We start from the raw sequence: 26993 nt of genomic DNA, 5'->3' as shown, positions 1-26993 counted from the left end.
ATGAAAGGTTTGCCCATCTCTCGCTTGTCCATCCAATGCTTGTGGTCTATCCTGGAATCAATTTATGAAGATCTGAAGTTGGGCCTTCAAGAACTATTTCTGCAAGCAAGATCATGATTCCCAATGTTGCTTTGCAGTAGAATGGTCATTGTAATCTTTTTCATTGCCAACAAACCAAAACTTTCTATTCTCCAAGGTAAGCATGATTATCTCCAGAGGCAGGACATACAACAAGCTAGATTATTTAAGTTAAAAGTTTAAATTTTCCTCTAAATCCTTGCACTATACCATGGTAGAAGTAACTGGATAATAAATGAATACCCTCAGCCCAGATCTACAATGGAAATCACTTAACTGGATGAATGTGAACACATGATTTTTGGCCCCAAAGACTTTAGACTTTGCCCAATATAGAGCCTAAAATAATGTGGGGTGAAATGTACACTGCCTTTTCAGGAATATTTACATTAATGAAGTTGTTATTGTGCCTGCTATGACAAGCAGCACTTCCTTTATCTATTGCAGTGACTGAGGCCTGGTCTACACTGTAAACTGACATCAGTATAACTACATCGCTCCTGGGTGTGAAAAATTCACACCCCTGAGCAATGTAGTTATACTGACCTAACCCCCAGTGTACACAGCACTCTATTGACAAGAGAGCTTCTCCTGTCATCACAGGTACTGCCTCTCACAGAGGTGGATTAACTATGCTGATGGGAAAAGCTCTTCCATTGGTGTAGTAGTCTTCACTGAAGCACTACAGCAGTGCAGGAGCAGCATGAAGATCAAGATCACATAAAGTGGAAAATTAATACAAAAAACCAAGTATTTGCTATATGTTTTCTCAGAAGCATGTTATTCTTGTATAAGTTTGGCACTCTATAATGTTTTACTAACAATTATCAATAAACAGCTTCCCTCACCTAGTGCACCAATTTAACACTATTATTAAAACTGAAATTACTTTAAAATGTGAATTCATCTTTCTTTACTTACATTTGTTTAGTTTTTGCATTCCACTGAGTTACAGTCTCCCAAATCTAAGAACCTGGGGTAAGGGAAAGGTTGTGATCTAGACCCAACCCCTTCATGGCTCCAGCCTATATCTAATCTTCAGTGTCATGCAATGGACAGGCCATGGATGGAGCTGGGAGTCAGGAGACTTGGGGGAAGATTCATCCCTTCACTGGTGTAGACACTGCTACAGGGAGAGGAGAGATGGCTCGCAGCTCCACTATTCAGCTATTGGGAGAGGGGAGATTTCAAGCCCCAGACCATATTTGGGGCCCTGCAGGAGTGAAAAAGTAACAGGGTGCAGGCGTGCCCTAGCATGTGGCCCTGGCCTCTCCTGCCACCTTGCCCCATGCATCCCTGCTGCACCAACTGCTGAAGAGGTGGCAGAGTTCAGTGCCTGGGCTTAGCCTGCCCCTCCTTCATTTGGGCCCCCGGTTTCTGTTCTTGGCTCCACTACTGGCTTGCTTCTGACCTTGGGCAAGTCACTTTACCTCTCTCTCTGCCTCAGTTTCCGCCTATGTCAAATGAGGATAATGGCACTTGTGCCCTCTGTAAGATGCCAGGAGCTAGGGGATGAAAAATGCTATAGAATAACTAAACATTACCATGAACTCGCTTTGCTGGTGCCACTTGCCTTTGTAGCTTTTAAAATAGATAGCAGACCAAAAAACATTAAAAAAAGAGAGGCGCTCAGCCATTAGGAGCAGGTAACTATGATCTGCAGACCAGCTTGGGCCCTGATCCTCCCCGGTGGCACTCTTGATGCATGCAGGAGCCCACCACAGATGGGATGGCAGGGACAAGGCCCCTCAGCCTAGCCTGTGACGCTTTTTCTGTAGGGTCAGTTCCCCCCTCCTGGTTCTTTCTCATGCACTAGCTCAGTGCTTTGATCCTTCGCTGCTTCACCCAGGCATCTGAGTTTTCCCTTAAACTTTTTTTTTTTTAATGCAAACCCTTTAGACTGGGGTCCTGCTTGCAAGGAGTTTAGCTCAGCAGGGCGGATCTATGCAGGGCCCCCACGTGGAGGGGAGAGAAAGGGTACACTTTACCCGGGCCCAGAGGCCCTGGGGGGGCCGGCCCAGGCTGCAACCCCTAGTACCCCCATTATGGGAGGGGAGCCGGGTTAAAAGTTTGCACTGGGCCAGAAAAAAAGTATGCTGGGGCCCTGGATCTATGCCCGGAGGAGGTGGGGCGCAGCAGCCCCTTCGCTGGGAGCCCCTCTGCCTGGCCTTCGCGTGCGCTGGAGAAGGAGGGGGCGCTGCCTGGGATTAGCCAGGCCCAGCCGCCCAGAGGAAGTCCCTGCTTTGCCTGCAGCTGCGCGGGTGCAGCGGGGCTGGGAAGCAGCAAGTCAAGTGAAACTGCAACAAATCAGCAAGGGGGTGGGTGGAGGCGCTGGTCGGTGCAGGGGCTGCTGTTGCTCGCTCGCTCGGCTCCGTCCGAGCTCCGGGCCCCCATGTCTCAGAGGCGGGGAGCACGGGAGAAGGCCGAGGCCGCCCCCGCCGAGAGGCGCAGCCACAAGCGGCACAGGAGGAGCAGCAGCAGCCAGTCCGAGCCCCTGGCAGGCGGCAGCAGCGGCGGCTGCAGGCAGCAGGAGCGGCACGCGCAGAAGAGGAAGAGGCGGGAGGTGCAGCAGATCCAGCAAATCCAGCACCTGGAGTCCTTGTAAGGGGTTGGTTGGGGGGAGCGGAATCCTGATCCCCGTGCCCCGGGACGAGCCCCTGGCTGGGCTAGCGAGCTGCCGGCGAGTGCCCCCTCCCGTTGCTGAGCCGTCATTGCCGAGTTGGGGCCTGCCTGTCCCGAGGGGCTGTTCTCGGTTTTGCCGCTAGCCCGTATTTCTGTGCCAGGCTGAACCCACACGCCCATCACCCTAGTCTCTGAGCGCCTCCGCTGGGTTTGCAGAGAGATCAGAATACTCTGCTGAACTTGGATCCGGGAGAGGGGGCACTGAACATCCCGATCGAAATGCAGGGCTGGCATTTGTTGTTAGCTGACTTCTGGTCTTTATTGAGATTTAAAATATATCCACTCCTTCATTTTAGAAATGAAAATTACACAGGGGAGGAGAAGAGCCAGCATTATGGGAATGGGCTTGTTTTATTATGTCATGTGCGGCCGGCTCCTTTCTAATTACAGCTGATCACTGCCAATGTGGCACTTCAGAAGTTTGAGCTGTTTTTTTTAGAGGCAAAGGGCCATGCTCTGCTTTGCACGGAAGTACCATCCAACATGTTGCAAAGGCAGTGTTCACGTGCTCCCAAATCCTGGCTGGAAGTAACCCCATGTACAGCCCCATGCCCATTACCTTTACTCCAAAAAGGAATAAACAGTGTATGAAGCTGGAGCAGGAGGTTTATTTACAAAATCTGGTAGGACCTATCCCAGAACATGCCTCTCATGTGTCCCTCTTTTTGTGGAACGTCGCTCAACTTAGTTCCAAAGTTACCCAAGTTCCACACAAATCTGTGTCCCCTCACTTTTGTTGTTGAAAGTTATATACATTAGAAATGCAGAATCATTAAGCTGATGCTGTAGAGTTCTCTACACTGAGGAATCAGTCCCACAGCTTTTTAACTTCCCTGCATGAATAATATTTGTATGGCCTCATTTTGGGCTGTTGTCACACTTTGTGTCTTTCATTTGGGTTTTGGCAGAGTGAAAGGTATACCACTCTGTGGCTACTATTGTGGCTGGCCTGTAGCATAGCCTCTCTGGGCTCTTTGGGGTCTCCAGGGAACTTGAAGCAGAGTGGAAAATGCTTAGCCAGTGCTGTGCACAAGTCTTCTGGTGGGCACCTGTATGCAGTGATCTTCTAAAATATGGCCCATTTTGCATAGAAATAGTCCAGGATTTGTTGTTGTTATGTCCACCAGTTTCTAAGACCATTTTACAGAAGGCAGCTATATGAAGATAGGTAACAATTTTTCCATCATCCAGTGTCTTTTAAAAAAGTCTCCTTTCGTCCAACTCCTTTCCTGAATTGTATCTGTCTTGTTTGTTTTTTAAGTGATATTTCAAAGAAAGCGTGGGACCTGTAGTTTGGCAGCAAAGCATGGTCAGCAGGATCCCTTTGGAGTGAATGAAAAAATCTACAATGTAAAAGGCTTAAGATGTGCTGAATGATTCCTCTGATGCTGTAAAATGAGGGTGTGCTTTTGTTTATGAAAAGGGTGTTGAGTGGGGTGGAAATATAATGGGCTGCACTCATAATTTAATTTTAATTCCTTCATAGTGAGAGTAGGGATTTCCTGTTGTGAATTACTCCAGACAGCCCTCAAAACGTTGCTCTTGTTAGGAAGATGATCAAATGATACCTTGGCATTTAACACCTGTGTGTGCATTTTCTCCATTGGTGTCTTCCAAGTCATACCTGCCCACTGTATGGACAAAAAGAAGTCTCTCTTTCTACAGTCAACACCGCTGATCCAACATAGTTGCAGTACAGCCTCCTGAGTCATCAACAAAACTGTCATTGATGCTTTGTCTTCAGATTAGTTATTGGTGACGTTGAAAATAATAGAGAGACAGTCTGATTGTCCTATACTAGGTTGAGTTTGCAGTGCTGGCAGCAAGAAAAGTCTTGCGTTTACATTGTCAGTTGAACATATTTATGACTCAGTGTTGGAGAAAATAAATATGGAACAGCAAGATGTCATTTTCCTTGCCATTGCTAGACTTTTTGGCAGCTAGGGCTCAATTGGATGCATTAAGCAGTGCTGTGAAGCAGCATAATGAAATTGTCAGTTCCAAGCAAACACACAAAACAAAAGCATGTTTGCACATTTGTGTGCATTGTGTGACTTGCAGAAGGCTTTTATTTTCTTTTGGCTGTTTAGAAACACCACTAGCATCACTTCACTCTGCATCCCTGTACTGCACTGTGGCTACTGCACTTCTTAAAGACTGTAATTAAATAAAGCTTTAAGCTAAGTATGTTTAAGTTATATGAAATTTTCAATTTTATCACATTGAATGGCTTTGTTTTGTCCATTTATTTGTCTGATGCTAAGTTGTTGGAAATAATGTTAATACAACTATATTTGTATTGTTTTCCAGCTATGAGAAACCTCCTCCAGGGCTAATTAAGGTTAGTAAATCATAATAAATGTTTGGTATTTAAAAGAAACTTTAAACACTGGGTGGAAGCCTGAGTTCATTAATGTCAATAGGAGTTTTGCCATTGGCTTCGGGGGGACCAGGTTCACGTTGTATGATTGATTCCCTCTTTCCTTGCCATTAACATCACATTAAATTAGCATATGATCTTTTGTGGAATTCCAGATTCGTGGAGTCATAAAGTAGGCGTTTGCAACTTAAACAAAAGCAGCCATGTATAAAGGCTGTTATAATCACTATATTAAATTACAAAGAAGAGAAAATCAATAAAAGTTTAAAAGTGTTTAGTTCTTTTAATTTAAATCAACTACTGGACTAAATGGAATAGGAGGGAAGCAATTCAGCAAGAATATTCAGGCTTCAAGGGAAAAGCTAAGGGTAGCAAAAAATAAAAATGAGTTAATGTTACTCAGAGGGGTCAAAGAATTAAGATCTTTTATGAATATATAGGGGGAAAGGAATATCAGGAAGAAAGTAGGTCCATTAGTAAATGATGACATATTCTTGTACAATTGGATTATTGGTTTTAAAATAAGATAGAGGAAATAGGGTTTTTGTTTAGCTTACCATTTCTATAGGAAGATGAAACTAAACCAGAAGACTGCATACCTGATGTACCAGGCAATGAACATGCCCGAGAATTCCTGGCTCATGCCCCAACTAAGGGACTCTGGATGCCGTTAGGAAAAGAAGTCAAAGTTATGCAGTGTAAGTGTAAGAAGTATCCAGATTTCATTGGGCCTTTTTTTTTTTTTTTTTTTAAATAAATCTTTGACTTTAGGCAAAAAAATCTTGGAGAAAAATAACTATGTTAATGTAGTATAAAAGATGAATTCCAGATAGATTGACTTCATATTGATATAACAACAGCCAGTAACTTGAAGACTTTTGTAGCTTTGCAAACTATGAATTTGTTTGGTTTTTTTTACTTTGTTCCTATTATGTAAAGATGTTTTCTATTAATGTTTTTAATCTGTTCTGAGCTGAGTCAAATTCTGTTTGCTTCTGTTTTATCAAAGGTTGGAGATGTAAACGTTATGGACACAGAACAGGAGATAAAGAATGCCCATTCTTTATTAAAGGCAATCAGAAATTGGAACAATTCAGAGTAGTAAGTAAAATATTGCAGAATTGGTTGTATTTTTCATTAATGATGATGGATAATCTTGCAAGTGGAAAAAAAAGTATATTAGGTTATGGTCCATGAAAGATTTTCCGCTATGTCTAGTATCATATTGATGCTGAAAACTGACCATAATCCTATTATTAAAGAAAAATCTCTCTCTTCATACACAGATGTAATTGAATGTATTACTAATTCGCAGAAAATCCACTTTTTAAAAAGAAAATAATTATTTGCATATAAATTGTAACTTTTCAAGAAAGTTTCAACCATTATATTTAATTAATCTTTTCAACATCAGTTATTTATGATAAAATATCAATGTACCAAAAACTCTATTAACAGATAATCAAAGTTGAGTTGCACAGGTAACATCAAGAGATTTGGATTACCTCAGCGTCAAATGAGTTTGTAGGCCAAGCCATTTTGGAGCAGTGAGGAGCCAAAAGAAAATTAGGAAGATGAAGAGTGAATGATGCAGACATTTTAGAAATACTTTATCTGTAAAACTTCCATGTGATTTGTCTTACATTTCACAGAAAAATTCTATCCTGGGATGAGATAGGCTATGTACATTTTTAGGGGGATTGTTTTGGTAGAATTAGTAAGGGTGGGGGGTTGGGAATCAAATTTAAGGAAGAAGCTAGCTTCCTATTTTAAGTATGGACGGATGAAATGCCTTCCATGTATGGGCTTTGAATGCTGATGCTTATTAGCTATTGTCCTTAATGCTAATGTACAGGTGACTCTGCAATACAGCTTGACCATAGAAATAGTGGTAGAGGATAACCAAGAAAAAAATTGGAAGATTATTTTTATTTTTATTACCATGGTGCCTAGGATAGACCCTCTTGTGCTTGGTGCTGTACAAACACAGAACAAAAAGATGACCCCTTCCCCCAGGAGTTTAGACAAGAGACAACAGATGATACAATGCAGACAGATGGGGAGTACAAGGAAACAATTAGACAATATTGTTCAACATGAGAGGCGGTGGTTTCAGCACACCCAGTGTACTAACTGGTCAGGTTGTTTGAGGCATCACAGAAAAAATGGGTTTTGAAGGAGGATCAGGCCCACCAACAGTAATTCCAGGCCCCAGGGCAGAACAGTCAATGGCCCCCGCCCTCCTAGAAAAGGATGGCTGAGGTTTACGACCATGGGTGGCATGTGAAGCTGCCCCTTGGGAGGTTAGCTCCCCATCCCACTTCTTCCACCCGCAGCCCTGCCCATACTCCAACCCACTCCACCCCAGGCCCTGCCCCCATCCGCTCTACCCACTCGCTGCCATGTCCCTCCCCCCGCGCCACTCAGTCCCCCTCTGTTCCACCCCCTCCTTCCTCCAGGTGGTGAGCAAGAGCCAGGGGGACTGAGTGTGTAGGGGGTAAGGAGGGAGGCAGCAAGCAGCAGAAGGGGGGTGAGTGGGGAAGGAGAGAAAGGACGCACACAGCAAGTGACGGTGGGGGGGGTTGAGCGGGAAGGAGGGACATGGTAGTGAGAAGGCCAAACGGAGAAGAGGGGGTGAGCGGGAAGGAGAGAAAGGATGGGGGAGAAGGGGGAGTGAGCAGGCCGAGCAGAGGTGGGAACGGAGTCTGAGACAGAGTGGATGGTCGGCGGGGCCACGGGTGGAAGAGGTGGGATGGGAAGCCTAGCCTCCCCGAGGGGAAGCTCACCCGTCGCCCATGGCCCAGGCAATTGCCCCCTTTGCTCCCCTCCCACTGCCCATCGGCAGGCCTGAGGAAGATAATGAGGAAGTTTTGCGGATATTTACGGGGAGCATGAGAGGTAGCATGGGAGAAAGCACGATGGTGTTTGTATGAAAATGTAACAAGTGGACAGTGGAGGCTGGCATCAAGGGCCAATCAGAGATGGGAGTAAACATTTCAATAGTGAATGAGAGATGATAGAATTAGGATGGAAGTGAGTCTTGAATGTGAAGACAAACAGCGTATGTTTGATGCTGCAGTAGAGAAGAAGGAGCCAATGGAGGGATACAAAGAGGGGGTGACATGGTGAGAGCAACGAACTAGGAGAATGATCTTTGCAGCAGCATTCTGAATGGATATGAGTGGGGTTAGATTGCGTTTGTCAAGGCCAGAGAAAAGGATGTTGCAGTAATCAAGATGTGAGTAAAAAGAGCCTGGACAAGAGTTGTAGCTGTGTGGCTGGATCGGAAAAGCCATGTCTTAGAGATGTTATGCAAAAAAAATCTGCAAGATTTAGACATTGCACGAATATGAGGACTGAGAGAGAAATCTGAGTAGAGGATGATGCCCAGTTTATTGCTCTGACTCAGAGGCAGGATGACTATTTTCCACAGTGATTGAAAAGGGAGGTAGTGGAAAAGGAAGGTTAAAGTGTGTTATAGAGGCATATTTAAGATTATTTCAGGATTTCAACAGCACTTCTAATTTATTTGTAACCATTTTTATGTCTCATATCATTATACTATTTGAGCACCTATAGAAGATTGTCCCCAGTTGTAGGAGGAGAGGTGTTGTAGGCAAGGAGAGCCTATGCAGTCAGCTACATAGTCTTCGGATTAGAGTTGCATAAACCTTTCCTGATACTAAAAATGAGCCCAAGTTCACCAAAAGGTTTGCAATGACGTCAGTGTATCCTTGTGAATTGAAAGCTTGCTGAGTACTAGTTGAGACTCTTCCATTGGAATAAATATTTGTTGGGTTTGATTTTTTCATGGTAGGAAAGTGTCATGAATACATGTGCCAGTGGTAGTCTCTTTTACTGATTCTGGACTTTCCTTTTCTCAAAGGCACATGAAGACCCCATGTATGATGTAATAAGGGAAAATAAGCGCCATGAAAAAGAAATGAGGTAAGTGTATCTCAAAAAATGTAATTTACTATAAATGTAAGCCTTTAATTTGATTTTATGCTGTGAAAATTAGATATTATGAGCAAAAGTTCCTTCACTGTTCAACTCACCATCTCCAAACAAAAGTTAATTTTGAATGGTAACCTTTATATTTTAATAAACAGCTAATGCAGAAGAGGAGGTATCATTTCTCCTTTTTTAATAAACACTGGGCATTTTACTTGTTGCTCAGAAATCAAAGTGATTTATATTTAATGATTCCTAAAACAGCATGTTCAAAAAATAGACGTGTCCATTAGTGCCCTCATTTTCAAACATGGAAGGCTCCTAAATCTATTTTTTACGTCTTTAATAAAAATGGTCCGATTTTCAGAGATGCTGAGCACTCACAGCTCCAGTTGACTTCATTGAGATTTCTCAGCAATTCTGAAAACCAGGTTGATTTTATTTAGATACCTCAATAACAAGTCAGGAAGCTAGCTTTAGGTACCCATGTTTGAAAAATGTGGCTCTTATTCCTACTATTAGATTGTAATTCAGTAAGGGCTGGTTCACACCTACTGCACAATTCGGCAGCAGTCGACGGGAGTTACGCAAACTATGCAGAGTAGTTTGCATAACTGACATCGACTGCTCTGCTTCCCTTGTGCGTGCTGTTCTCACTGCGCTGAGCTGACTCGGCTCAGTGCTACGCTACTTGAGGGGGTGGACTTACTCAGTCGACTTCCTGATTGATTGAGCAGGTCTCACTGACCGCTCAATCGATCAAGAAAGATCGATCTGGTGGCGGCGATTTTGCCACCGTCAGTCTGAACATAGCCTAAATAGAGCACCACCATTTAATTCTCTTTCTTACTCCTTGCACTGGGAGGTTCACTGGTGAGTAATGTCCGATCAACATTTGAGCTTAAGGGATAGGGTGCAGTGTAGTTGCAGATCACTAGTTGCATGTGTTTTAAAAAAAATACAGACAAAGTTGAAATGGATGGTGCCAAATAGAAGTAATCAAGTAAGTAAAGAGACTTTCCTTATCTGTTCAGAATCCATCCTAGCATGGAACAGAACAGGGGTTTTTTTTGCCTCAGTAACTTTGTTTTGCTAAAAGAGAACCTGCTTTTTATGTCAGTGATACCAGTGACTTCTCCCTCTCAATCACTGTCATAGAATCTCATAATTTATTCATCCCCGAATGCACCTGCATGTCAGGTAGTAGTAGTATAAAATTTGGTACTGGGGCACACTAACTGTTGTCTCTGAGTACACTGTATAAATATTAAAAGAAAAAAAAAATCAAATAACTGCTTTTGCTGGGTAGTAGTAGAGGCTCTCCTTTTATCAACCACACCACCCACAGGATAGAAAAACCCTTGAGTTGGACAAATGCCTGGCTGAAAACAAGAGTGTGGTATTGAGTTCAGAAAGCCATAACTTGGACTCTGTCTATACCTTGAAGGGAGGTATTTGCATAGTCAGAGATCCTCCCCCAAGATAACCTGGTGACCAGTTCTTACAAGTCTACTCTATCATTCACTTTTTAGAGTATACTGCTTCAGACATAGAGAGAACAGATTCTCTTTCACATTAATTTTTGTGTATTTAGGATACAGCAGTTGAAGCAATTGCTGGAAGATTCTACTTCAGATGAATATGGAAGTAGTGGCAGCTCCAGTTCCTCAGAATGTAAAGAGAAACACAAGAAGAAGAAAAAGAAGGAGAAAAAGAAAAAGGAAAAAAAGAAGAAAAAGAAAAGAAAGCACAAAGCTTCTAAATCAAATGAGAAGTCAGAGTCTGACTGACAGCAGTCACCTCCTATGTGCTTCTTGTTCCCGGATTGTGAACTGTAAGGAAACATCCAAAGAATGAGGAAGAAACAATCAAAAAGGGCTTTGTAATAGTCTGGGAGAACATACAAACAGATATGTCTAATGTCCCATTTATGCCATTCTTTTCTGCATTGGTGCAGCAAGCAAGGATGAGCTCAATTATGGCTGTTTAACAAAGAATGATTTTATTTAAACATACCTATGTACTGTGAAATGTGGGCTTATGATCATCTGATGGCTGATAAAGCCTCACTATTATGCTGCACGTGGTAAAACAGCCAGAAAAACCACCCCCACTTAAGGGACTGCTAACAAATTTCATCAGAGTACAGCAGAACCCCCAGTGAGGTAATGTTTACCCCATAACACAATTTAATTAAACACAGAGCTTCACTATAATGGGAATTGTAGTTTATACTGTGCATAGCATTGAAACATTTTAGGACTCTCCATTTACAGCAAACAACAATTAATGTTGTTATATCCAAGCTAAGTGTAATCAGGCTGTACTGTATCTTCCCCACATGCTGATGTTTGGTCTGATCATCCCACATTGGCAAGGCTTTAAAATATGTGACATAAGGAAAAACGTGACTTAATGAAGGGTTTTTACTTTAAAGCCAAAATGTATTGTTAGCAAGGTTTATTTTTATTTAATTGAATTGAAGCATAGCTCAATTCTGTAATTTCAACATTATTTCTGAGTCATACTCTGCAACATTGACCAACATCTACTCATTAAAGTAATCCTGTGAACTACAAAATTGGGCTTCAACTGTGAAAAACTCTTGCTAAATCACACCACCACTCCCCCACTAATTTTCCTTACAAAAACTAGCATTTCATTGCTTAAAAAGCAGTATTCATGTTTGAAATGGAATGGGTAACAATGTTCTTCTGAACATCATTCGCTATCTGTGTTGTACTGATACATGTTTGTTTCTAAAAAGGTTTGGGGAAGTAACTTTAAACGTGTTCTAATTTTACATATTTAGTAAAATATTTAATGCAGTAATATTTTGTGAACCATTGTTGATGTGGAAAAATACAAAGAATATCCTTGTATCAATACATGGAAGGATCCCAAAATGTTTTACAAGTTTATACAGCTAGTACTATAGAAATGTAGCAAAGAAAAGCAGCCTGGAAGAGGGGAATCTTTGGACAAGGACATGAGGACAAATGCCTACTTTTACAAAAAGGTCCATGGGGTCTTTAATAACCTCACAGCGCAGACAGGATGGAAAGATCTGTACAACAGTAAACGATATAATACCAAACATATCTCCCTCTGCAAGATATATGGCTAAACTGATCTCACTGTGATGTGAACCTCTGATTGCAGGGAGTCTAGGTGTTTAAAGGTAACCTGCAAGGGAAAAGGGGGTTTTGTCTGTGGATGCTTTAGAACTGCTTTATGACAATGAAAGAAGCTCTGAAAATTTACTACACTGAAAATACCAGAAATGTCAAAGCTGTTTTTTCTTTGTTTTGGATGAGGCCTTAGATATAGAACTGAACCTTTCCTTCACTAGAAGGAAAAAGGAGTGTTAAAATCTGATCTTAGACAAGGTAGTTGTACCTTTAGCATATTAGCTGGTGGAGGTAAACCCAAACTTACGAACCCCACTACGATTTACGAACCCCACACGATAGTGAGCAGCTATCAGGTGGTAAAGCTGCATCTGCCTTGTTCATGGCACGTGTGAAATCCTGACAATGTTGAGTTTAGTGATGCCTGGATTTCACTCTAATATTTTAGTACAGGTTAAAAAATACAAATCTGGGGTCAGCTTGGCATGAAAGCTTTCTGAGCCTACAATGAAAGGGGATAAGAATGGTGAACTTTTAACAAAATACTTCTTTCTTGCTGCATAATTTTCAGGCATTGGAATTAATTGTTTAAACTATCTGAATAAATAGCGAGAAGTATACTAAGTAGGTGAAATCTGCTTATCATAAACCTACTATTACCTTTCCAGTCATCCACAGTATCTTTCTGGAAGAAACAGGGTAGAAAAGCCCTACTTAGAATAAGAGACCTGCTCTTTTTTCCCCATTACACTTTTATATCAATAGTAACAAAGGAACTAAAAGGGGAACAAACTTATTTCTTCTTTACAAGACCTCTTCCAAATCTGAAGCATAGACCATGTAGTTAGTCACTTGTCATCACAATTGTGCATAAGCCTCTATAAAATCAATATAACTTTTTAGATGAAGTTATCTTAATGCCCTAAAGTAAATATTCCAAAAGCACATACAGGGTATTTTCTCTACTAGAATTTAGTAAACAATTCATCTATATGCAAAGTTAATGTTACTTATTTGTGTCTATCAATAGTGCAGGAATGCTCTATGATTGGATAACTATGACAGGCGGATAAAACCCTAGTTTCTTCAGCAGAAGCCTTAGAAGTTGGAACAGCCTGAGATATGGCTTAATTGATCTCCCCCTTTGCAGTAGAGATACAAGAGTTGTCAGCAAAGCATCCACTTGCTTGCAGCACAGTTGAGTGAAGGTAAGTATGAAAAGCCACCACACTACAAATAACAAACTGCATGAGCAGTGACAAATAGCTTCTGGGGGAGGTCTTGCAACAATTTCCTACAGCAAACCCAACCTTTAAAATTCCAGAAACTTCTTGTTCATCATTGAATCTTTCCTCAGAGATTGTTTGGAAACTTATCCTGAAAGCTATAGTAAGGTTTCTTTATAAAAAAAACTTCATCCCATTAACCCTATCCCTTTATGTATATCTTTCACAGAGCTGGTGCTGGTTGCTTTTCTTCTCTTGTAAAGGTTAAGCTTTATTAAATATTTAATGTTTCCACAGTGCTAGAAGACAGATTTTAATCTCTCATCTCACTCAGCTATGGCCATATAAACTCAGCAGAATAATGTAGTAGCGTTCTGTATGCAAAGTGAGAATATTCTCACTCTACATAAATATAGAGCACTTAATAGTAATGGAAAAGTAGCTCACTGACAAAATAATTGTTAATAGGCATCAAGAGGTGGTCGTTTTCCCTGCGGATTTATTGTCAGCCTACTGCTATTTACAGTTTTAATTTGAGAGCTGGAATATATCATCATTAGTGATAGAGTTCATAGATGATACAGAGAAAAATGAGAACAAATCACAGCTACAGGATGATGTGACTCAAACGTTTTAATAGAGCCAAATGAAAGAGCTTTATCAATAGGACTAGAGAATATAGTCAATATTTACAAAGTAGGGAACTAGTCTCAAAAACAGTGACTCAGTTAAGGATATAAGAGGCCCTGTAGATAATCAAACATGAACTTCCAATGTCATATTGTGACAAGCTAAACAAGTTGCAGACATGACTGATGCCACGGCTGGGCTATAGCAATCACATTTCAAAAACAATGCTGAAAATTTGGAGAGGGTTTAGAGAAGAGCACTAAGACCAATTTCTTGTCTGGGAAAGACCTTCATGCAAGAGGTTACAGAAGGCCAATTGTTTATTGAATACAAAGTTGAAAACTGCTTTAGCTGCCTCTTATGTACTTGAACAGGGAGAAGATGTTTTGAGGACTCTACTCTAACCCATGAACTCTGAAGTCACAAATTTCTAGGATGCTCTAGTTCAATCACGGGGGGCAAAAGGCAGGAATTCCTGACTGAAGTGCTATATATTATGCAGGTCAGAATAAATAACTAATGTTCCTTTCTAGTGCAGGAAGGGAGAAGAGAACCACTATGGAACAATTCAATTAAGTTACATTGAGCAACACATCTACCTCTGTGTAACCATTTACTTATTTAAGGCACTTGACCCCTTGGTAATTAATTACATTTCATTTCATGAAGAGAATGAAGCTTTCAACAAGTGTTGTCTCTTCCACCTGTAGATTCTGGTTTGTCATGTTACTTATAAGTGCTAGAATTATGAAATATTTCCATGACTAAACAAAAAAAAAAGAAAAGTATCTTAACATCCCTACCAGACCATAGAGCTAGGGATCATCGTAACAAATGTCTTGGGTCTGCTTATCTAAATATTTTTTCCTAGTGAGCTGTTCTGGCACTACCAGAGCTCAACAGAAAACACAGATCCTTGGAGTAGGGATATTTATGTTCTGTATGCACGGACAAAATTAGAACATAAGCTACTTAAAATTGCGTTAGGTCAGAGATTACTTTGGCATTGCAAAATGGTTGATTAATAGCCAACTATCACAACAAACCAGCTCCAAGAATTTGTGCTGTGGAAGAACTTTGTGTTATGCAACATACCTGTCTTTCCTTAGCAGATCAATAGTTAGCATGCAAAGAATATATTTATCAGTAGATCTTACATTTTCTTCCTTTAATTGAAACAGCTGTAATGTGGTCTTTTTACCCAGACCCTAAGAACAAACTTCTTAAAACAATGAAATGGGAGAAATTGTATACCACCAAGCATGCATAAGCCTTCTGCCATACAATGTGAAGATGCAGAATTAAAATTTGACATGTAAAGCCTCCATTGAAATAAGGTTTGGTGATTATACCCTACCCACCCTCTGACAGAGGATTTAGCTAGTAACACGTAGCTTTTAGAAATTGAGTTAGAGGCAACAAGTTTGTCCAACAAAGCATGCAGTGTTGGAATCTCAAGGGTCTGCTTGTTCCTTCTATGCCAGAAAGATAATTTTCTCTTCAGCTGTCCTGCAAGTGTAGGGTTTCTTGAAGTCCCCAAAAGTAAAATGCAACATAGCAATAGTTATAAGCCTATATTTGAGTTACTGCCTAAAATGGCAGTATAGATAAGGCTGTACAAACAGGCTGTTTACCTGATTTTCTGCCATCCTTGTGCCTATAAGGTCAACAAGGTGACTTAAGTTAGACATGCCAACCTGGTTAGGTACCTAGCTGAATCAGATCACTAGATCTCCCTCTACAGCTTTCTGAAGGGCAGTCAGGGTCTATTTCATGCTGATTTGTATGCTAAACCACTGCAATTTTGGCCCATGGCCACACTAGCACAGTTCTGAGCCATTGAAATTTAAGTATCTTCTGCATCTCTCTTCCATGCATTTCTGCTCAGCTCCCAGAATCCACTGCTTCTGAGATGTTTTGAAGTGCCCCCAGTGATTTGTTCTATTCCCATACCTCTCACTGAACTGTTTTGGTAGCAGTGTGTATTTTAAACATGCAAGGAAGCCATGTGGAGTACATGTGTAGTTACATAGCATTTTATAAGTCTGCCAGGATTAAGTAATTTTTAGGATAACAGAAGAGAATTTAAGTATTAAATTAGTGTTAGGTCCATGTCAAGTGTACCCAAATTCAGAGTTAAATATATTGTCTGTATGAGACCGGTGGCTGCAGCAGCAGAGACAAGATGACATCTGCAAAAGTTTTCCCTTAAAAGCAGAGTGCTGGGAATCCCCTCATTGTTAAAAACTATACATGCTCTCTGGCTAGAGAGCCACAATCTCCATGTCTGTAAAGCTATCATTACATAAAGCAGCAAATTCATATAGAGCTGTTGGGGTTTTTACTAAATATAAGATTCTTTGGTTTAGGAACTGGAAAAAAGCTGAATTCTAAAGAGTTGTTTTGTCATTAGTAGTCTCATTGAAGACTAATCCTTCAGCTATCAGATCTAGTTTTCCTACAGGAGAGAGAACCTCTGTGAAAACCATGGCCGAACTCTTGAAAGAGCACTGACAAATCATCCCCACTCTATTTGCTGAAGATAGCCAAATTTAGTTACTTGAAGTCTTGACCGCTGAAAAGCAGCATTGAAATTAGATTACACAAACAAGCTTTGCAGTTAGCACAGAGTTTAGAACAAGGTAGTAGGAATATAGGAGAGTAAGTGCAGTTGCTTAAGTGTTTACTAGTATAGACAACCCATCCCTACCTTAGGGTTTGTGCTTCAGTATTCAGGAAAGAAAACCCACACATCAGTGCAATTCTGTTAACTTTATTGCCTAAAAGCAATAAGTGAGTGTGCTATTTACAATTTAGAGTGCTTTATTTCAGGTGTTCCTTTTATTCAATATATTTTATAGCGTGTATTCAAAGTCTTTACACAGTGTTATTTCTTACCCTTTAACTGTGCATAGTAGCTTACAAAGATATTTATAGAAAAAAAAATCTAGTTATGGACTCATGTTAAAGATTAAGAGACCTGCAACTTAAGTACATTTGTGTTCTTCCCCCAGCATTTGTAATAAATTAGATTTTCCCCTAGCATTTGCAATAGTCAGATTATCTTCTTTTGTAGAGAGACCTCTTCGCTCCACACCCTTAAAAAAAAAAAAAAATGAGATTTAGTTTTATGCACTTTCCCTTCACTGATGTTTGAAGTGAAGTGAAGTCTTCCTTTAAAATAGGCAGCCAGCAAGTAAGCCATACTATTGCAGGCAGTAAACGGAAAGATTGAGACATACTCAAGTCCCATCAGCTCTGCAGTACAGATGATTGGAAAATTGATTTTTTTAAGTTGGTTTGTTATTGTGGAAGACCTGTTTCAGGTGGGAGACATTTTTAACCCCTCATACCATTCTCTACATGTGAACAGTCTTCCTCCTCCATTAGGTCAAGCAACTATGCTCTCCCCCACCAAGTGTCCCATAAGAGAGCCCCACATCTTTGGGCTAGCTTCCAATACCCACAGACCTCTACTCAACTCACAGTCACATTAGAGCACATGAATTATTTTAAGACTGAAGACCTTGAAATTAAAACGTGCCAATCTAACTGTTCAAATCACTTGAGTTTGTTACATCTCTCCCATTATCTTTCATCTGTATTTTGTCTTTTTTTAAAGGTAAGTCCCTGCTCCAGATCTTACACAGTCTTCAAAAAAAAGCTTTTATAGCATCATTAATATGATATTAAATGCCAACCACTTTTTTAAAATAAAAATTTGGAAGCATGTAATTTAAGGACAGAAAAATGCTTTGCAATAGAATGAGGGGGTCAAAAAGTTGGTTTATGGCCAAGGAGTGCGTGTAATATCTAAATGTACTCAAATTTTGAATGTGGATAATCCAAGAGAAAAAAAGACCATAAGATTAGAGTTATTACTAGAACATACCTAGTGTTTATGGCACATAATAATATGCTAACCTTTGTGTGCACTGCATTTAGTCATTTCCCACACGTCAGTGTCTTCTGCCTCACATCTTGTATCTCTACGTTTGTAAGGGGGCTTGCCTATTCTTTTCCTCTTTGGTTCATCCAAAGGCAGATTACCTGAATGACCAAATAGAAGTAGTGTTATTACTTTTTCAAGCAGTTCAAAATATTTAATTTTACCAAGACAGGTTATTTAATAACTGTTACTCTTTCCCTTTATTGAAGTAAGTGCCCTTTCCCTTCCGTACACACTCTTTTGCCACTCTGTACAGTTAGGGTGGATCAATAGCTATTGCCAACATTCTCTAAAATGTAGCATCTGCATAGGCGATCCTGAGGTTTAGCTACAGAATTCACTTATCAAGAGAGTAAAACTGCTGCTGAGGGTGTAGAGAAAAGTTATGTCTAGCTAGGCCAGGTTTACGAAGTATCTTTAATACTACATGTATTGCTGCATAGTTCTTAAGTCTGCATGGATAAAAGGCATCATTTCTTGCCACATTCAGATTTACAGCTGTAGCTTTTAAAAAAAGTAGTCTGTCCCAACTCTATATTATATACACGTATATGCACACAGTGGTATAATATTACACCCCTCCCCCCAGAACTGTCAGATTTATAGATTATCTGTAGACCCCTGAACGGATACAAAACTTGTATCCGCATCTGATCCACAATCCACAAATACGATCCGTGGCTCTAAAGTGGATATCTGCAGAGCTCTACTGATCTGAGCGTAATCATGGAGCTAGAACACAACCAACCAACATGTATTTCCTTCAAAGCCTAGTTAAAAATCCCATCAAAATAGCACAGTATTCTGCTGAAAACAGTTTCTTTTGAATATTTGAGGAAAGGGGAATTTGGGTGTGACAAGAAATCAGCTGTACCTTGTTCTTTGCTTTTGGTTGGGGGTGATAGTCTACCACGTATCAGGCTGGCAAACTTGGGTTTAGCACCACTTCTAATCCAATACTCATCAGGTATTATCCCCATGTTTTCCTTTATTAATCTTCCTAATTAAAACATTAAGATGTTTTAATGATATCAATAAGCATCTACTGTAACCAACATTACCAAACTATTGTAATAGCTCACCTACAATACAGTGGCAAAATGTCCTCCACTGAGGCCAGTATTTGAGGTCCATTACCTTCTACAGCAACAACGTTTTTATTTTTATCTAAAATATTTATATGGTATCAATCACTGGTAGCTAGGCACCAGTTTATGGCTTTATGTTGTTCGTTAGACTCAATATGCATGTTTGTCATATACCTTCATGTATGACCAAGTTTGATATTGTGAAAGGGGTGTAAAACCTCACATGGAAGCAATTACTGCTTGATTATACTAGACTATCATGGCCTTTTGTAGCAGTGCTTTTGAAGCAAGCAAGAGCAGAACTACTGTAGCTAACAGACTTATCACTGTCCAGTCACAGGAGCTCAAATAACTGAAGTGGACTTCACTTGTCTTTGTTTCCAGATAAAGGAAATATTCTCGCCCAGACCAAGATGAGTTTAAAATCATAATTCAGTTTAAAGTTTTGCTAAAGTATGCTAGAACTATTTAGTGGTCTTCAACAAGTTAGATTAAAAGGAAGCAATAGTTTACCTGAAGTTTCAATATTTTGGCTCTCCTGCAGAGGTTCCACTACTTTTAAGCAAGCTAGACAGCTACTGAGTGTAGCAGATTTGGCTCAGCCACCCCTCAGTCATAATGGAGGGGCAGCTCGGCCAAATCTGAGTTGCGTGGTAAACCCACGTACTAAGCTACATCAATCACTCAAATCTGGCCTGGCCACCCCCCACTGTAGTCATCACAGAGGAGCAGTTGGGCCAAATTTGAGGGGCAGCGCTCTGTTTTGAGTGGCCTCTACTCTCCTGCTATGAATACAGGAAACATGTTTATATCAGCTATTGTCATCAGTTTATAAGAAAGTTTCCCCACCGTAACTAAGCCCATTTTGTAACATGGGGGTAGGGTACTCAGTGTTCACACAAGTGAGAGATTAATTTCAAGATGCCATTTGACAGCAGAAAAACAAGTGACTTTTCACTACACTTTTAGCTTATTAAATGCACAAATGTATTATCCAAGAAAAAAAGATTACACTGTGGATTGATCCCCATTTAATTTGTTTACTAACTGACATCACTACTAGCTCAACGTTGGGTTAAAAAAAGTGTTCTACATGTTTACTAGTAGTAAAAATTTCACATTTAGCCTTAGCCAACACGTTTGCTGACTATGCACGAGGCAAAAATAATAGGTTACTATAGTTCCTTACCTAAAGGCCAGAAGTGCTACAATTCTTTAAGTCACTTATGAAAGCGACAGCATTCTCTCTCCAGTTTTAGGGAATACAGCTAGCAGTTAGAATGAGAATCAACACATGTTGCAAAGCCCTCCAAATTATGATTCAACACCACTTTTATCCCAGACACATTAACTCACCTCTTGAAGACTTCTGTGATGTTCTCTTGTGGTCAGAGACCTCTTGTTTTGCTGCAAGCCTCTTTTTTCCATAGTACCCATAGTCACTGTGCACAACCTTATCCTGTTCCTTCTCCCTTGATTTATAAGCCAGATCAGTGGTTTCACAGAACCCATTTTGTGTTTTTATTTTCTCCTGAGGAGGCCAGCTAATCAACTGAGCTGGTATGACTTTTTTAGGTGGTTTCCAAAGCACCCTCTTGCCAATCTGTCGGTAAAAACTGCCTTTACCAGGGGTCAAGGTTCCATATGGAGTGGTTTCTTGAAAGAAATATTCAACTTCATCCAGATCATCATCATCATCTTCACTCTCTTCCTCGGTCACAGAGTATTCTTCAGAGTCTTCAGCCCCTGACAGAGAGACACTTTTAGCAGCTTTTTTCTTGAGGGAGTAGATTTTCTTCTGACTAGAAGATCTAGGGAGGACTCCAATCTTTCTACCTCTGCTGGCCATATCTTTAATCTTCACCTTTGAACAGCTTTTGAAGTTCTGCCTATTGACAACATTGGTCTGCACCCTTCCTACCACTTCATCTTCATTAAGGGAGCCACCACTTTTAATTCTCTCTCTCTCTGAGCCCTCTGTTCTTTTTTGGAAAGTGTACATGCTCTTCTGAAGCACACAGTCAGGGAAAAAATAGGACACTGGTACATTATCAATTGATGATCCTTCATCTTTAGAAGACAATTCATCAGAAGACTGATCAAGTACACTTTGACGTTTCCTTTGTGGTAAACACATATCATAGTTGTAGTTAGCATCCATGTCATCCACACGAGCTAGCCAGCTGTCAGAAGGAACATACTTCTCAACTGATTCATCACACCATAAGCTTTTATCCAACGTTATCTGACTTTCAGTGGTTGTACTGTGGCTCTGATTTAGCTTTTTCTGCTGTAGATTTGAGTCATTTGTTATTTCCATACTGGATGAAAATAATCCTGCTTGCTGGACAAGGTTAGACTCCTCTTCAGAAGCTTTTGAAGCAGAAGATCTTGTCAAGCTTGATTTTTTCGACAGCACATTCTGCCTTGCTACTAGCTTATCATCACTAACAGTTCTGGCCAGCTCAGCAATTTGTATTGCCTTGGTTTCATCCAGAGGAGATTGTGCTCTTTGGCTTGCATTTCCCTGCTTTTCTTCATCTAATTTTACTTCATTATTGTGGACCTCTTTTTCCTGCCTTTCTTCACCACTCTGCTTCAAAGGGAGAGCAGTTTTTCGCTCATCTGAGTAAGAAGCACATGACACCAATTCCTCTCTTTCATGAGGGCTATATATTACCCCTTCACAAGAGCTAACAGAAAACAAGTCACGTTGCATGATATTCTCTGGGACTGGTTTACCACTTGCCACATCATACAGAGGAATGGTTTCCTTAAAGGACTTCCATAGCTGAATTGCCGGCGAGCCATTTCCATACTCTATTCTGACCTCTTCTTTCTCAAAAGCATAGCTTCCTGAAGGAATGTTTCTATACTGTGCAGTGCTTGAAGAGGCCTTATTATGAAAGTCTCTCTCTGGCACAAGAGAAGAGCCAGCTAAATCTTGTTTCACTGAAGTACTTTCAGTTTCTGTACCAATACCAGAAGAAACAGAAGCCATATTTCCTGCATCACAGCCTTTCGTTTCTGTACGGAGATCCTGATGCTTTTTTGGTTTGTTTTCAGGCTGTCTAGGATCAGTCTGTGTTTCTTTGGTCTCTGTTCTTTTCCCAGGGCTACTATAATGTCTAAATCGTGTTGCATGATAAAACATAGGGGAGGTTGGGGGAACATTAAAATAAGGTCTTCTGTTAACTCTTGTGTGCATGGGATGCTGTGGAACAAAATATCCAGGGTACTCATGTAGTGCAACAGAATAAAATGGAAGATAAGGATTTCCACCTCTGAAACCTAGAGATATTGAAGAGGGAGAAGAGAGACATGCATGTGTCTATATAGCAGCACAGTCTTCTTAAATAAGAGCTGAAAGTCATCAGAATACATTAGGTACATAGGAACTGCCATATCAGCCCAGACCAGTAGTATATCTAGTTAAATATCCCACCTCCAACACTGGCCAATACCAAATACTAAGAGGAAAGTGCAAGAACCTCATAGGTTGGCAATCACAGGGTACATGCCTATAAGCTACACTTCTTTCTAATTAGTTTGGTTTATGCCCTGGAGTACGAGATTTAATTTGCCATTCAAAACTGCTGGAGCTTTTAATCTACCAAGTTACCTTCTATTATTATGCCTTTTAAAGGACAGCTCTAACTAGAGTTAGAAATCCACGTAATATATGTATTTTAAGATACTCAGCACTTATTGAGAAATCGTATGTACTCTTAAAATGTGTTTGAGTATTTTAATAAGAGTGCAAGTTGTTGACTAGAAGTTTGCATTGAAGCTATGCAGTCTCATATTACCCAGAACTAAACAGCAAGGCAGCAATAGCAATGAAAACTACTATGGACAGCCTCTTGTAGAGCCAGATTATACTCACATATTACTAGAAACAAGATTTACATAGCTTTACTGCCTTGTGTATTTAGTTATGCTTCAGGCATAATGTTCTCAACTCTCCCTGTGCCCTGCTCTTACAGCACATAGGATATTAAAAAAACCCACCCAATTTTTAAAAATCCTCCATACAATTTTCTCCCCTCCCCCACATCCTTTGGTCATAGTCTTAAGGCACTAGGGGTTTGGAGGATTTTGCTGTACATTTCAATGAGGCATTTGCAGTTTCTCTTGAACCCCAAGTTGTCTCAACAGCAACCGTACAATAGTAGTCCCTGCACCCATTAGGGAGAATGTACATGATGTCTAATCAGAAGTGCAATATCAAATCAATAGTTTAGTTTTTAAACCAAATATCTTAGTAGACATTCCTGACAATGCTCAAGTGACATTTTCCTCCACTTGAGTCTAGACACTTGAGTCCAAGCTGTGCCATGCAGCCTTTTAAGAGGCACCACAGTGGGACAATGGTCCCAAACACAAAACTGGTTGGAGACTGGGAGTTCACTGAGAGTTTCTATTTCAGCTCAATTCTTCCTGAAGGACTTTGGACAAGTCAGTCTGTTCATCAATGTTCATTCTCTACAAACTGTAAATAAGACACTTACCACCCCAGGGCACTCATTCAATAAGGTTTCAAAGATAGAACTATCCTAAAGTTCAGTTCTGAGTTATGTCACGTTTTCTGTATTGAATAAAGTTCGCCAAACTGATTTCACTCAAAATTCCTCATAGGCAAATAGCATAGTAGTAATCCCATTATAAATGGGCTTTCCCATTGTTGCCAGTTGCTGAAACTGCCTGCTTCTGTTTATCAAAACTCTTCCTAATAAAAATCTATTTTTCTTGTCCAGGTAATTTGGTGCTACCTCACTCATGAACAAAACAGACATCACAACACCAGTTTACAATATAGCTGAACAAATAGACAAGGAGAGCATATTGTAAGAGACACCTTCAGTTTATACACTAAATTCTAACCTCCATGATATTAGGGGGAAATACAAAAGTTACACAACAGCTGAAAGGATAAAATTTGCCTTTCCTTCCCTCTAGCAGTAATTAAAAATTTCTCAGATGGCTCTATTTTGCCTTACCTGGTGCAGGTACGCAGTATGGATTATACACATGACTGAGGTACCATGGATTTGGGAAAGGTTGTTGAGTTGTTGGCTGTGCATAAAAAAAGGGTCTTGTGTTGTTTGTGGGATATGGTCCACTTTCTGAAGCTGGAGCAGTGTTCATTTTTTAAGCTGAAAGGCAACAAGTGATCAGGATTACCGACTTTAAAACTGCCAAGTAACATGACAGATCACTCCATTCCTGAACAAGTCACAAGTTTATCTCTGTACTGCAGGGATAAAACAGACAAATGTCCAAATTCACCAAAAACACAAAACAAACAAAAAAAAAAACAAAACCACCCCAACCAACCAAAAAGCGTTCTTCCACACCAGTGGAACTGATTATCCTGAGGATTTTTACTTGTTTTCATTTCTATCCCCATTAGTATCTAGACTGATTTTGCTACAAAACCAAGAATTTGTCATTTGTCTCACTAAACAGCCACTACCACATGACAAAAAGACAGTCCTTATGCACACTTCTCATCAATATAGCCAAGAAATGAGCTTCATCCATTCTTCTCTAGAGTCAGTTAAAAAACAGTAGAATTTTTTCAATGACCAGAGTTAAGCCTTGTAATAAATTATATAACACCAGGCCCTCTGAAACAACCTTCACAAGAAGCACCCTGCTATCCACAATTAGTTTACAAGTGGGGGGGGGGGGAAGAGAGGGAGGGGGAAGAAAGAGGATTAGAAAGTAAAACAGTGGGCTTTAGCTAGCATGAAGTGAGGCAGACATTTTGACAAACTAGAGACTTAAAAAAAGTCACTAACAATAAAAGATGAACCAACAACCTGTTACAGACTGGTACACAACTCATTCCTCACAAGAAATGAAAGCACTCAGGGACTGCAGAGTCCTCTTTACTCCAGATGCCAGCTAGGTAGAACACACTCTCTATAATACAGATTAACTAGCCCCCACAAACCTACATGATCCCCTTACTGCACCCATTTTTCTAAACCAAACACCCAAAAGGCTAGTTTGGCCTTTGAAGAAAACAAGCCCTACAAAGATAAGCTATTCCTCCCCCATCAAAGTCCTCCCAAAACTAAGGTCCATGCTGCTGCTTACAGCCCAGCAAGAGACTAGTCACACGCTCACCTCACCTTGTTTATGGAACACAATTACCACTTTCCACTCCCTTCACCACCTGTGGCTCATTTAACTGCGATGCAGGGGGGACCTTTTTCCATCAATCAGTGGGCATGGTAACTAATGGAGGGGGCAGGAAGAGCAGCAAGTACCCCAACCCTTGGGCAGAGGACACAAAGTACCAGTACCCCAATTCTGCAAACACTTCCAAGTGCTTTATATTCCACATGTATAAGAATTGGGACCTAACTGATGCAAATTGCAGATAAAAGCAAAATATGATCAACACTATACTTAAAGTTGTAGTTCAAAACAGAATCTTTTTGCAAAAAAAATCCTCAGAAAGCATGAAAAAAGTTGATGTCAAATTTTATTTATTGATTTAATTTGTCACTGTTAATACTAACAAAAGTAAGAGAGCTTACTTATGTCAACATAGGGAGTTGGACAACTGAAATTCACACCCCACCCACTCAAGCAGGGAGGAGTGTGTGCTCCAATAAAATATACTCCACTACTTGAAATGTATGAAAATTAATGATAGAAAAATGACTAGAGTACAAATCCAGCCATGGATATCTAAAAATGTGGGAATTTTAACTGTGTCACTTCACTACTTGAGATAACATCTTCTCAATGAATCAGAGCACCACTAGCCTATCATTTTTGGCAGGGATAGTGAGAGGACAGGGAGAAATTTGTGATGTGAGGAGGGAAGAGACTGACTCACATGAGACAGGAAGGATGTGGATGGATGAACTGAAGTCTCTATATCTCAGGGCTTATTTACACTTGTGCTTATGTGGGCAAAACTTTTGTTGCTCAGGGGTGTGAGAAAAACACCCCACTGAGCAACATCATAAGCATGAGCCTTACTTATGTAGAGAGGGAGTTCTTTCACCAACATAATAAAACCACCTAACTGAGCAGCGGTAGCTATGTAGCTAGAGCTCTCCCGCTGACATAGCGCTGTCTACACTCACGCTTATACTGATAAAATGTATGTTGCTCAGCAGGATGTTTTTTCACACCCCTCAACAACAAAAAGTTTTGCCACCATAAGCGCAAGTGTAGACAAGCCCTCAGTGGGCAACTCCCCCCCTTCCCCCCCTTATTTTTTTATTTTATTTTATTTTTTTTTTGCGGCCTTACACTATTGTGGTCAGCTTTGTCCTTTCCCCTAGAGAAGCCCAATCACAGAATGAGCTCTGCATGGCCAGGAGCTACGATTTCACTCTCCTCAGACCGCTCCATTAGGTCTCTCCCTCTCTCCTCTCTTCCTTAGTTCACACAGCGTTACCAAATCTTTCGATTTGATCACAAGTTTCATATTTGATTTTTAAAGCCCCAACTCCTGGAGTCCTGTCAATATGCAAGCCTCTTAGCTTCCGTTTTCTTTTTCAACCCCAGGAAATGGCAAACTCTGACGGCTCAAGGCCCAGAGGGCACCTACCAAGAAGGGAACATTTATTATTTTATTTATTTATTTTTCCCATGCTTGGGCAATAACTGTAGGCGTCTCTTGTCTTCTCTCCCACCCACCCTTGCTGCCCCGACAGCTTCCCGCCTTGCTGCTGCTGCTGCTGCTGCAGCACCAGGGACCCGCTGCCCGGGCAAGCCCAGCGCCCCAAGCGAGAGGAGGGGAGCAGCACTGCCCCTCCCCCCACTTCCGGGCGCCCAGCAACGAGCGGGAGACGGCGCAGCAAGAGCGCAGGGGGGGGAGGGGAAAGAAGATGGTGAGAAGGGAGG

The 26993-nt window shown here is 40.7% G+C and overlaps 2 protein-coding genes across 5 annotated transcripts; one reads left to right on the top strand and one right to left on the bottom strand.

Annotated features, from left to right (window-relative positions):
- Positions 1-2344: 2344 nt before the first annotated feature.
- RP9 (RP9 pre-mRNA splicing factor) lies at positions 2345-10959 on the top strand. The gene is made up of 6 exons (XM_067562486.1): positions 2345-2679; positions 5071-5101; positions 5709-5838; positions 6150-6241; positions 9027-9088; positions 10689-10959. Exons 1-6 carry the CDS (start codon positions 2471-2473, stop codon positions 10882-10884), a joined length of 720 nt encoding a protein of 239 aa, XP_067418587.1. The 5' UTR covers positions 2345-2470; the 3' UTR covers positions 10885-10959.
- Positions 10960-16838: 5879 nt separating this feature from the next.
- On the bottom strand, positions 16839-25282 carry LOC137162591 (bucky ball-like). 4 transcript variants are annotated; one of them, XM_067562483.1, is made up of 6 exons: positions 25254-25282; positions 24119-24274; positions 20475-22409; positions 18905-19030; positions 18006-18131; positions 16839-17179 (listed from the first exon to the last, which is right to left on the bottom strand). In XM_067562483.1, exons 2-6 carry the CDS (start codon positions 24264-24266, stop codon positions 17142-17144), a joined length of 2373 nt encoding a protein of 790 aa, XP_067418584.1. In that variant the 5' UTR covers positions 24267-24274; positions 25254-25282; the 3' UTR covers positions 16839-17141. The 4 variants fall into 4 exon arrangements, with proteins under 4 accessions (XP_067418584.1, XP_067418585.1, XP_067418583.1 ...); XM_067562484.1 differs by lacking the exon at positions 25254-25282 and adding an exon at positions 25224-25241; XM_067562482.1 differs by lacking the exon at positions 25254-25282 and adding an exon at positions 24944-25214.
- Between the last annotated feature and the right edge of the window lie 1711 nt (positions 25283-26993).

This window comes from Emydura macquarii, unplaced genomic scaffold (assembly GCF_026122565.2).
Source record: "Emydura macquarii macquarii isolate MOO-44397 ecotype Brisbane River unplaced genomic scaffold, CSIRO-AGI_Emac_v2 contig_2432, whole genome shotgun sequence".
Classification (NCBI taxonomy): domain Eukaryota; kingdom Metazoa; phylum Chordata; order Testudines; family Chelidae; genus Emydura; species Emydura macquarii.
The sequence above is the reverse complement of the archived record's forward strand: the minus strand, read 5'-3'. Positions and strand labels throughout refer to the sequence as shown.